This window comes from Canis aureus, chromosome 8 (genome assembly GCF_053574225.1).
Source record: "Canis aureus isolate CA01 chromosome 8, VMU_Caureus_v.1.0, whole genome shotgun sequence".
Lineage (NCBI taxonomy): Eukaryota > Metazoa > Chordata > Mammalia > Carnivora > Canidae > Canis > Canis aureus.
In genome coordinates, this window is record NC_135618.1 from 46,421,310 (window position 1) to 46,434,110 (window position 12,801).

Genomic DNA, 12,801 nt, shown 5'->3' on the forward strand with positions numbered 1-12,801 from the left:
TACCTTCCCTCCCCACCTCCCGCCAAGGTTAAAGCGTTTCTCCCCAAAAATTATGTTGAAGCCATAACCACTAGCACGTATCGACGTGACCTTAGTTGGGGTCCCTGCAGAGGTGATCAGATTGGGACGCAGACATGCTGGAGTAGGGAGGGCCCTCATTCAGTGACCCGTGTCCTTAGAAAAAGAGAAGAGGCACAGACACCGAGGCAGAGATGGGAGGATCGGCTGGGCCCCCGGAGCTGGAAGAGGCAAGGAAGGATTCTCCGCATGGAGCCTTCGGCAGGTGCACAGCCCCGCAGAACCCGGCCTCCAGGACTGTTAGAGCTAAACATCTTCGGGGGGTGGGGGGGGCTCGGGAAGGAATACAGGCTCCCCTGAGAATCAGGCCTCTGAGGGCAAGGCTGTCCTTTGGTTCTGGGGTTCAGGATTGCTCTGGGCCCCCCTGGAACCAAGGCCCGAGGAGGGAGGTGGGGGAGCTGGCCCTCCTGGGCGCCTTACCGTGTGTCTGCAGCTTGGCACTGAGGCCGGCCTGGCCCGGGACCCCAGCCCGCAACAGGGTCACGCTATTGTGCGAGCTCCAGCCAGAAAGCTCCAGGTGCCCAGCACGGTGACAGCAGCTGACTGAGTAGTTCAGGGACGTGGGCCCCACCGAGATGCGTGCGGAATGCTCCAAGCTGGAGCCGCTGCTGGGAGCACCCACAGAGGCCTGGAATGACACGCGGGAGACGCCGGCTCGCCCAGCTCACCCTGGCTCCCGCAAACCCACCCACAGCCCTGTAGGGGCGGCGGGGGGCTGAGGGGAGCTGAGACACCCCCCCTCCCCGCCAACCCTTGCAGGAGCCGGTTTTAAGGAAGAGCAGGGTGACATGTGCTGCGTTGCTGGGTGGGGTGTGCTGGCCGAGGAGTGGCTGCTAATAGCTATGGGGTTTCCATGTGGGGCGATGGCGAGGTTCTAGAATGAGAGAATGGTTGTACAACCACTGGGAGTGGACTAAGTGCCCCTGAACCGTACACTTCAAGATACTTAAAACGGTCACTATTATAAGTACTACACTGCCCTAAAAAAGTTTGCAAAAATATACGTAACGTTGGAAGATTTTAGACAGGGCGCAGGCTCTCTATGTCCCCACGCAGCCCACCTGACGCATCTCAGTTCTCCACCTGGCCTCCAAGGGCTTCGAGTGTGCAACCTCTGCACCATATGCGTGTAAGCTCATCACAGCGGCCTTGGCAGCAGCACAAAGCCCCTCACTGCGTGATGTCACCTGCGTTATAAAGCAGGAAGCGTTGCGCCATCGTTCAATGGTGTTGCCTGAGCACCCACTATGTGCCGGACCCCGTTCTGCACCTAGAGATGCAGTCGTGCGCGAAACACAGAAATGCCAGAGCCCGTGCAGCAGAGATGTCAGCTGTGAGTGACAGACCGGGACAAGGTGGAAAGCATCGGGTGCCAGGCGACAGGGGGAGGATGGGAAGGAGACAGCGATCAGGGAGGGTGTGAGATTGCAAGAAATACGCAGGCGCAGGTATGTACGTCTCTGTCCCCAGGTCCTGCTCATGTCTGGACTATGATCCTGGTTCCTGACACCGAGCTCCCATCCTTGTGCATTCTCCGGGGAGGGAGTTCGGGAGGAGAATCTTGCAGGAAGCTCCTAAAATCCCTTGGAATTTTTGGGGCAAGAGAAGCGCCTTTTGTGCTACACTCCTGGCTGGGGGCTGGTCCCCAGAAAGACCAACCCCTGGTTAGAAGGTGGAGCCTCCAGCCCCAGAGCCCATCCTCTGGAAGGGAAGGAGGGGCTGCAGAGCGTGGGTGGACACACACCCACGTGTGGGGAAGGTGGTGCCCACAGACTGGGTGCTGGGGGTGGATCCCCACCCATCGGGTCACAGAAGTGTTCCAAGCAGCAGAGGAGAAATAAGAGCTTCTTCTTTATAAAGGGATATGGTGGGGGTGACGTTGACCAGGGCAGGTCTATTCAGGGAAGGCCAGAGAAAGGACCTGTGTGCCAAGACCCGAGGGGCCCAGGGGCGGGCAGTGGGCGTCAAAGGGAAGAAGCATCTGTCGAGCCTGGGTACAGGGGGCAGCAAGTGCGGCCGCAGGAAAGTCAGCAAGGGGAGTCACTGGGGGCAGGGGGGAGCTAGAGAGGGGACAGGGCCAGATCCTTGCAGGAGGCTTTCTGCTGCCAGCCTGGTGTCCAAGGGACTCCGGTGGATATAGAGGGGCTTGGGGTGGAGACCCAAGGGGGCACGATTGGGAGCCAGGAACCTGGCTAGGTGGCTGGAACCCAGGAGTGACCTGAGGTGGCCTGGAGCAGGCGACAAAGCTGGAGGTGGGAAGATGGGGTTGTCGGGCTCCAGGTATATTTGGGAGGGTGCCCCATTGGCATCTGCTGAGGGCGGGATCCGCTGTGAGTGCAACAGGGATGAAGGGTGACCCGCGGTTTTTGGCTGTGCTGCTGGAGGGACACGAGGTGCCACTCGGCGAGATGGGGAAACGAGATGGGGCAGGGGGTAGGGTTGGGCACACTGAGTCAGGGATGCCCGCCAGGCCTCCAAGTGGTGGGGGATGCACATGGAGATGGATCTGCAGGTCTGGGGGCCCGGAGAGGGAGAAATGGGGGGAGCTTCGGGGCATGGAGTGTGAGACACTGGCCCAGCCCGCCCTGGACAAGCACGGGGTCTGCGGGGAGGTTTCAGGAAAGGAGAGTGGGTAACGGTCCCAGGGGCGTGGCTAGGCTAGGGAGAGGAGTGCTACCCCCAGTTTCCAGAGGAGGAGACTGAGGCTCAGAGGGAAGTCTGAACCTTCCTCCACCACCCCCTTGTCTCCGCCGTACTTCCAAGAACGTCTGCTGAATGAATGCATGCGTGCGTGCGTGGGTTTCTATTACCACGGGGGCTCGCCAGGGCTGACCTGCAGGCTCAGACTGTCCTCCAGCCACAGCGTCCGCAGCGTGGGGATGTTGTGCTGGAGCGTGTAGTCCAGGGACATGTGTTCTGGCTGCCGAGTGAACGTCAGCTCCTCAGACACCTGTCAGTGTGGACGACTGTGAGACCCGGACCGCTGGGCTGGGCTGTCCCCACTACCCCCGGCTCCCCGGGGCCCCGCCCGCAGAGCCCCTCACCTGTCTGCCATCCACTCCGGCCCGCAGGGTGCGTCGGTAGCTGCGCCCGTGGCTCTCGGTGGCCAGCTCCAGCAGGACCCGGGCTGGGAGGCCCAAGGGGCCGGGTCGGGGCAGGCTGTGCGTGAGCAACACATCCACCTGCCTCCGGCTCTACCATGGAGCAAGAGAAACAGAGATTCAGCGCCTGGGGGATGGCCAGATTCTCCCACGGAGGGGAAAATAAAGCGCTCAGACATTCAATCAAGCCTCCTTCTCTCCCTCCTGTTGGCCGTTGCCCTGTAGAAAAATGAGGAATTTCCACCAGATGCAGTGAGCGCATTTGGGATGCCTCATATAAAGTCAGCGGCGAGTGCAAAATTCACCGGGGGAGGAGCCCGCGAGAGGAACGTCAGAAAGAAAGGCTGCAGCAAGGTACAGGGAGGGCCCCAGGGAATGTTTGAGAAGGACACGCCTTGGAGGTTGGGATGCAACAGAAAGAAAAAGCACCTAAACTCCCAAAACACTCAGAATGGTGCTCGCAGAACGAGGCACAGAGTGACTGGCGATCTCCCCTGTGGGCAGCTGCGGGGAGCACGCCCAGGGTGACGAATGGCATGGACTTCTGAGTCGCCTAAAGGTTAGTGATGCATCCGGGGAGCTCTGGAAGGTGAGGCGGTTCTCGCTAAAATCAAACAGACCTATGCACACCCTACGATCCAGCAATTCCACTCGGTCCCTCTTCACTAAGACACACGGACGAGAGTGCTCGAGGCAGCAGTATTGGCAATAGGCAAACACTGGACACTTGCATCCGTAAGAATTGAAAGCGGGGTCTTGAAAAGACATTTGCACGCCCATGATCACAGCAGCATTAGTCACAACAGCCAAGGGGTGGGAGCAACCCGAGCGTCGGAGGATGGATGGTGGATGAACACAGAGTGGTCTGTCCTTACAACACGGTATTACTCAGCCGTAAAAAGGAAGAACATTCTGGGTGGTTGAGCGTCTGCCTTGGCTCAAGTCCTGATCCCAGAGTCCTGGGATCCCCGCAGGGAGCCTGCTTCTCCCTCTGCCTGTGTCTCTGCCTCTCTCTCTCTGTGTCTCATGAATAAATAAATAAAATCTCAAAAAAAATTTTAAAAAAAGGAAGAACATTCCGACACCTTCTACAACACGGATGAACCTTGGGAATGTGATGCTCAGTGAAAGTCACAGGAAGACAGACACTGTGTGATTCCACTTCTTGGAGGTACCCAGAGTGCTCAGTAGAAGGGTGGTTGCCAGGGGCTCGGGGGAGCAGTGAATGGGGAGTTGGTGTGTAACGGGGACAGAGTTTCAGTTGTGCAATATGAAGAGAGTTCTAGAGACGGATGGTGGGGATGGTTGCCCAACAAGGTGAATGTTCTGAAGACCACTGAACTCTAGACTTAAAAAAAATGGGGAGATCCCTGGGTGGCTCAGCGGTTTAGCACCTGCCTTTGGCTCCAGGCGTGATCCTGGAGTCCCGGGATCGAGTCCTGCGTCGGGCTCCCTGCATAGAGCCTGCTTCTCCCTCTGCCTGTGTCTCTGCCTCTCTTTCTCTCATGAATAAATAAATAAAATCTTTAAACAAAAAAATGGTGACGATGGAAAATTTTATATGTATCTTACCACGATAAAAAATTTTTACAACAAAATAAAACAGGTGCACAGTTAACTAACACGATGTACAGTAGAAAGAAGACGCCACCCAAAAGCTAATCAGTAGAATGGATGGAGGACTGGTGAGACACACACCCTGTGGGTTACTAGTCGACAGTGAAGCGGAAAAGACAGTGAGGCATGGGCCAATCCCACAAACACAATGAGTATTTTCCCTCTGTCTTTTAAGGTTTACTCCTGTATTCCAGGGGAGGAGGGAGGAGGAGAGGGAGAGAAAGTCTTCTCACGCCGAGCGAGCATAGAGCCGAGCGTGGGGCTCGATCTCACAACCCCGGGATCAATGAGCTGAGCTGAAACCAAGAGGCGGGAGCTGGACCAACCCCGCCACCAGGGCGACCTGTGCAAGCGTGATGTTGGACAAGAGGAAGCAGATGTGCAAAGGAATGTGCCGTGTGCTTCTGCAGATGTGACATTCAGGAACTCGTGTCAGGGGGAGGGCCCTTGCGTGTGGCTGCGACGAGCAAGGGAGCCCGCGGGGGCTTCTGGTCACCTTCTGTGCTTGGAGGTGGGTGGTGTTTGGTTTGCAAAAATCTCACCAAGCTGAGCATTTTTCATGTCCGCACTCGCACAATATTCGGGTTGTACTTCATTAAAAAAAAATTATTTTTCAAAGCAAATGACCAAGGGAAATGGGGCGAGAGGCTGCTTCTTGGAAGCCTCATTCCTCCACGTCTGGGTCTCGAGTCTTCCATCTCCCAGGGTCTCTGGAGCTAGGAGAGTGTCCAGGGCTTCTCGGGCCTCAGCACCCCTTCCCAGGCGGCCCCAGGCACCCCGATACCCGTGCCCTCACCTCGGTCATCTTGAGGATGAGCACCCCCTGCAGCGTGCTATTGTTCACGGCGACCAGCACCTGGGCGTCCACAGCCACGGAGCTCAGCACAACATCCCCGGAGCTGCTGACTCGGCCCGGGACCCCCAGCGCCTGGAGGGGTTTAGAGAGAGCCACAGAAGCAGGGCTCTTAACCAGGACAGGGTTCAAGGCGGGCATCGGGGGTCCCAAGGCCTCCCCCCTTGACCTGGCTGCCAAATGGGGCCTTATCTTTCTAGGAGAGGGTTTGTGACTTGGATAAAGTCCTCAGGGCCCGCCCGCGCCCGCGCGCCCCCCCCCCCCCCCCCCCCCGCCCCAGGGGCCCCACTGTCGCTCCACTCTTTGATGAACTCCTCCCTTCTGCCTCCCTGCCCTCCCCAGATCACCAGGGATCCCAAATCTTTGCAGGCAACAGAACCCAGTCTTGTGAATCAACCTGCCCAAGAGTCTCGCAGCCAGGGAAGCTGGAGAGCCCTCCTCGCTCCCGTGTCCCCATCTCCCCCTCCCCGGGCAGACCCAGACAGCTGCTCCCTCCAGAAAACCCGCTGCAAGGCTGGTACACAGAGTGTCTTTTGGCTCCTTGCCCTAGCGCCCGGCAGGGAAAGACACATTGATTTTCCAGCACCCACTGCGCATCGGGCAACGCTGGGCATCGGGTATGTGCCTTTTTAACTAATCCTGAGAGCGGGAGTCTTTACACCCCGCTTTGTGATAAAACTGAGGCCCAGAAAGCAACAAATGACTCGCTTAAGGCCACCCAGAGCAGGGGGCAGAGCCACAGCTCAGTCTGGTGTTTCCAGGCCTCCAAGGTGGGAGGCCACAGGCCTTGCTGAGACATCCACCTGCCTGTCGCGGGTATTGGACCCCTTAACCCCTCCTCCCTCTTTGGAAGGCCTTCCTCCCAGGCCTCTGGGCCTCCCTCCCTAGGGTTTCTCCTCCTCCCTGGCTTGTTCTCGGTACCCGGGCCTGCTCCCTTACGCTGCAGCTCAGTCTCCCCCCACCCCACGGGCATCTCAGCCAGTCTCGTGGCTTTTGGGGGGACCATGGAGAGGCAGAGACCACAGCCAACCTCCTGACTGCAAGAGCTGCCCCTGACGCCTTCACTTGGGCATCACACTTAACACGTCGGAGATGGGACTGAGTCAGCAACGCCTCCCTGACCCTCCCCCTCTGCCCACTGTGCTCCCCATCACAGGGCACAGCAACCCCAGGCCTCTCGTCACCCAGGACACAAGCAGAGGGGCCACCCTGCTCCCTCACCCCCTCTCTAGCACCTCCATACCCAAACTTCCACCCAGGCCTCCCTCTCAGCCTCCGCAAAGGATCCTGAGTGTGAGTGCTCTCCCACACCTCATGTGCTTTTCATAAAACAGGAGTCAGCAAACTACGGCCCACGGGCCACATCCAGACTGCTACTTGTTGTTTTAAATAAAGCTTTATTGGAACACGGTCACACCTATTTGTTTATATCTTGTCTACAGTGTTTTGTGCTGTAACCACCAGGCTGAGTACTTACAACAGAGGCTGCTGAGCCTGCAAAGCTCAAGATATATCCTATGTGGGCTTTTTGAGAAAGGGTTTGCTGACCCTGGTCCTAGCAAAAGCCCGTTCCTCTCTGCCTCTGCCTCAGGGCCTTTGCACTGGCCTGGCCTAGAAGATTCTTTCCCCAGATATCCACACATCTCCTCCTTCCTCTCCTTCAAGTCTCTGCTCAAATGCCATCTTGTCTTTTGGGCCAAACGTGACCGACTTATAAAAATTGCAGTATCTGTCCTGCCGTTCACTCCCCCGTTCCTACTTTCTGCCTCTCCGTAGTCCTTATCACTAGGTACTGTAGTCTGCAATTCGCTGATTTGTGCCGGGGATTGCCGGTCTCCCCCTAGGCAGGCATTTACCTCTGCTTGATTCACGGCTACATTTTCAGAGTTGAGTGGTCTCAGCAATTAGTGAACCTCCAAAGAAAGCCCCTGCCCTGCCCCCTGGAGACCCTGGGACCCACTCCTCCCACAGCTGCACCACCTACCTGCAGAGCCTCGCAGGAGCTCTCGGCCAGCACCTGCCACTGCAGCCCGTGGTCCAGGTGCAGCTCACCATCGCCCTGCAGCTCACAGGCCCCCACCTGCAGCTCCAGACCCAGCCGGTGCCCGGCCTCCCACCGGAGCCGGATGGTCAGCAAGGTCTCTGGGGGGACGGCCTGCAGTGCAGACAGCCTGTGACTCAGTTTCACTCGAAGCATGGCCTCGGACTGGTGCACGACCGCTGTCAAGGTCAGGGAGGCTGTCCCACTGGCCGATGTGAGGGTCCCTGCCACCTTGGCTTCCCCACCTGCGGCCTGCAGGGAGCCGCTGAACTGTGTCCCTGCTGGGAGGCCCAGACCCTGCCAGACCAGAGTGGGGGTTCAGAGGGAGGTCCCACGTCAGGAGCGAGTCCGATTCTCCATCTGCCACCCTCAATTCCCTCCAGCCCCCAGCCCCCCAATCTGTGCTTCCCTCACCCCACCCCCCATCCCAGTAACAAAACAGCTGCAATCACAACACACAGCAACACAGCAACTATCCAGTGTAGAAACTTAGTAGCCACCCAGCCTCACGCTAAGTGCTCTGCAGGAACCACCTCTTTCCAGCCGATTCCCAGCCCTGAGTTGGGAAATCACTGGCTCCATATGACAGATGGGGACACTGAGGCTCAGAGAGGCAAAGTGAAAGCCCAGGGTACCAGCAGGTACCAGCAGAGCTGAGGTCTGCATCTGATGGGTCTGTGCCTCTAATCGAGGCCTTCCAACAGGATAGTCGCTAACTGCATGGGGCTGTTTCCATTTAAATTAAAATGAAGGAAAAGGAGAAATTCAGTTTCTCGGTTGCACAGGTGAGCACCACTAAAGTGTTCAGGGGCCCTGCGTGGCCACTGCGTGGCTAGTGGCTGCTCCTGGACAGCAAAGGACAGAGGTTTTCCATCATCCTAGAGTTCGAATGGGTGGGCCTGCTGCTCCCGTGATGCTTTACGCTCTGGTGGCTCAGTTGTGCGCTGACTTGATAGTGACAGAGCATCTGTGAGTGCTTAGGGATGCCAAGGGGACCAGCTCCGTCCCTACCCCCAGGAAGCTCCATCAGGAGGGGAGAGACAGGGACGCCAGGGTGACTCAGTAGTTGAGCATCTGCCTTCGGCCCAGGGCGTGATCCTGAGGTCCCAGGATCGAGTCCCGCATCGGGCTCCCTGCGTGGAGCCTGCTTCTCCCTCTGCCTGTGTCTCTGCCTCTCTCTCTCTCTCTCTCTCTGTCTTCTCATGAATAAATAAATAAAATCTTTAAAAAAAAAAAAAACAGGGGGGAGGGAGAGACAAGGAGACTTGCAGGGTGGCCTGTCCTACTCAAAGATGCCAGTTGCGTCTGACTCGGCATCTCCCTTTCTTGAGAGTCGGGTTTTCCTCCCCCAAATATCACAGGATAATTCTGAGACCAGCTTTTGGCCCAGATAAAGCCCAGCCGGTGGTTTCTAATAGGTTATGAAACCAAGACATGTCTGTCCCCCCTGTCAGCTCAGGACAGTGCCCCCCATTTCCCTTCCTGCATTCAGAATTTCACTGAAAAGACCAATTCATCACTTCCAAGTCTGTGTCCTTCTGTTGCACAGCGCTGACTCTCATTGCTCTCGGCCTCGATCTTCCCATCTGCCAAGTGGGAGTAAGAGACTAGAGAGGAATCGAGTGTTGGGGAGAGAATTTGGGAAGCGCCAGGAGGAAGGAGCCAGCCAGGCTCAGGCCTCACCCGGGCAGGGGCTCAGGAGGCCCCTCCGGCCGCCTTGCTGGCCTGCCGTACGCACCTCCAGCAGCGGGCAGCCGGGCTCAGAGGCCAGCATCCATGCACTCCGGTTGCCAGCACGCTGCTCCAGCGTCCCCTGCAGCCGGCATGGCCCCAGCTGGAGGGCCAGGGAGCGGCGGGCGGCAGGCTGTGGCTGGACGGCCAGGCCGATGGTGCCACTGGGTGGCAGGCCCAGGCGGCCCAGCAGGGGCAGGGAGTGGGCCAGGTGCCCGACGACCGAGGTCTGGGGCCCGCAGGTGCGGGCCAGCTGCAGGTGGGCTTCTCCGTCGTCGCTGCGGAGGCCCGAGGCCAGACTGACCTCGCAGGGGCTCCAGCTCAGGTTGCCCTCGGAGCACAGAGCCTGCGGGAGGCCTGTTGCCTGGAATATGAGAAGCGGCTGGATCTAAGGGCAGCTGCAGAAGCCCAGGTCGGAGAGCTGGGGATGGGCCCGGCCGGGAAGAGGGCAGTGTCACCTTTTAGCCTCAACTCCACCATCACCTCCCTCTGCAAAGTGACTGATACCATAGGTACCTCACTGAGCTTTCTGAACCTGCAATCTCAGTTTACCCATCTCAGAAATGGGGGTTAATCACAGCAACCTAAGTCACTGGGAATGTAAATGAGTTAATACTTATGACTTGAGGCCCTTGGGTGGCTCAGTGGTTGAGAATCTACCTTTGGCTCAGGTCGTGATCCCGGGGTCCTGGGATCGAGTCCTGTATCGGGCACCCCGCAGGGAGCCTGCTTCTCCCTCTGCCTATGTCTCTGCCTCTCTCTGTCTCTCATGAATAAATAAATAAAGTCTTAAAAAAAAAAATACTTGTTGACTTGCAGACCAGAGCCAGGCACCCAGAAAGCACTGGCTATTAGAAATTCAGCATCAATATCTATGGTCATTGGCTGAAGGGCAGGGAGCCTAAGTGACTTGCTTCTGGGGCTGACGACATGCCCCACACAGAGGCACCGACCGAAGATGGGAACGAGAGGGAGCAATGGGGTTAATTCCACTCAGGTTCCCCAACTTCTCTGGGCCTAGACTCTAGGCCTAGGGATACAAGCAGCCCCTTCCTAGTGGGCGTGAGGATTTAAGGAGCCTGAGAGAGCACTCAGCAGGTGGGGCTCCCAAAAATCAGGTTACTTCTTAGTATTCTTATTATTACTTCTAGACCCCTAATCCTCAGGGCAGGATAAGTGAGATCACGAGAAAAGAATGAACCCGAGCCCCAGAGAGGAAGACAATTCAGTTTGGGTCCTATTTTTGGCTCAAAGCTTTGTAGCAGATGCATCTCCAAAGTCAGGTGACAACCGCAAAAAGATGGAAGATTTTCATGCTGAGTGCAAAGCTGGGGACGTGTAAGAAGTTAGTAATTTAGGGAGGGAGGTGGGAGCCCTGACGGGTGGGGAGGGGGCTTACCTCCAGCGGGGGACAGCGATTCACCACCGACAGGGTCCAGTTGGCGTGTGTGGTGTTGGCCTCAGTAATGACATCCCCATGAGCAGTCAGGGTGCACTGGCCCAAGGCCACTGCCAGCCTGGCCCTGGGGTGTTTGTGTCCCCCCACAGACACTTGGATATGGTTGTCGGGGGCGACCCCGAGCGCCTGAAGTGGAGGCCATGCGTGTTGGAGGCTGGTGTCCAGATGGGTATGGTGGTGGCCGCAGGCTGTGTGGATGTGGGCCCGGGCGAAGGTGTCCCCGGAAGATACCTGAGCTGCCAGGCTGGCCGTGCAAGGGTGGACCAGGAGGGAGCCATTCAAGGACAACACAGCCAGATCCTGCCCCCAGGAAAAGCAAGGTGAGGCCGAGCAGGTGTTCCTGCAATACCTCACCAAGGAGCGGTTCGCCTTCTGCCTGGCCTGGGTGGTCAAGGGAACCCCCAGCCCCCAGGCCACCCACATACCCAGTGAACAAGCTATACTCTTGCGAAGTGCTTCTCCCTGAGCTGAAAATGGTCACCCAGGGAGTCACGAAGTTCACCATCTCAGGGTCCCTGACGTCCCCTCCCCATAGGCAGGTCTGTGGGTCTACCCCGAGCAGTCTCCCATTTCCATGATGGGGTCTCAAGTCTCAACCTCGCTCATGTGGCTTGTCTGGGGTGTGTCCCTTCTTAATGCCCCATAAGGAAGTCACCACTCCTCTGGGCTGTGTATTCTCAGGACCTGGGAGCCAGCCTGCACCCCCATGAGAGAACCAGGAGCTGCTCACAGCCTCTTCCCCTGGGCAGGGATAATACCACCAACGCTGGGGCAAACGTACACCGCCCTTAATTTCATGCAGGGAAGACAGCCCTCTGTCCAGCAGCTAAAACCCCTTCAGTCCTGACCCCCTTATTCTCCTAATTAACCCTCCCACTGCTTAGGTTGCAGTGTGACCTCGGGAAAGTGACCCAGCTCCTGCAGGGGATGCCAGCACATAGTCAGGCCAGGCCAGCAGGTCTCAGGAGCAGAAATACCTCTGTCTTCCTCCCCCAGGCAGTCCTCTGGGCTGTGTGCCCCACCATCATTGCCATCAGGCCACAGACGTCAGCCAGGCCAGGCCTGCAACCAGCTGCCCACTCGGCTGCCCACAGAGAAGCACTGACAAGGTCTGAGGCAGCCCCATGGGTGCCCCATGTCTAGCTCACCCTGGGGTCCAGGAGCCACAGTGCCCTGCTAGAGCTCAGGGGGTCTGGGCCCTGTGCTCAGGCCTTGCAGCCACAGATCACCCTGCGATACAGAGGACCCACCGTCCACCTGTGCCCCAGCCCAGGAGAGCTTACAGCTACCTAGGCTGGGCCATCATCTGCCACCACTATCCCACCTATGACAGAGACCCGTTTACCTCAAGAGGCTGCCTGGCAAAGTCCCCCCAGCAGAGCCCTGACAGCTGGGCGGGCGAGGTGTCCCCAGTACAGTTGACCTGCGGAGACCAGCAGGGCAGGTAGGAGGGCATGCTGACAGCCTCTGCCACTGTCAGGAAGAGGGAGATGGGAGGCCCCTTCCCCCAACCTAGACCCCAGACAGAGGGTGGCGGGGGAGGTGTGGGGCTGGGTGGGAGGGGCCGGGGTGGCAGGGGAGAGGCCAGGATGGGGGGAGGGGCCAGGGTGGCAGGGAGGGGCTGGGCTGGGTGAGAGGGGCCAAAGTGGCAGGGGAGAGGTGGGGATGGTGGGAGAGGCCAGGGGGAGGGGCCGGGCTGAGGGGAGGGGCCAAGGTGGCAGGGGAGGGGCCAGGCTGGGGCAGGGGCAGGGTGGCAGGGGAGGGGCCAGGCTGGGTGGGAGGGGCTGGGCTGGGTGAGAGGGGCCAAAGTGGCAGGGGAGAGGTGGGGATGGTGGGAGGGGCCAGGGGGAGGGGCCGGGCTGGTGGGGAGGGGCCAGGGTGGCAGGGGAGGGGGTTTGGCTGGGTGGGAAGAGGTTGGGCT

At 58.5% G+C, this 12,801-nt stretch overlaps 1 protein-coding gene across 1 annotated transcript in view; it reads right to left on the reverse strand.

Moving 5' to 3' along the window:
* Positions 1 to 12,801, reverse strand: part of LOC144318994 (uncharacterized) — a 143,575-nt gene that overhangs the window by 37,245 nt on the left and 93,529 nt on the right. The window contains exons 42-43 of the mRNA XM_077906642.1: positions 12,226 to 12,303; positions 499 to 706 (exon numbers count right to left, since the gene is read on the reverse strand). Of these exons, the coding sequence (XP_077762768.1) occupies positions 499 to 706; positions 12,226 to 12,303 (286 nt within the window). The remainder of the gene's footprint in view (positions 1 to 498; positions 707 to 12,225; positions 12,304 to 12,801) is intronic.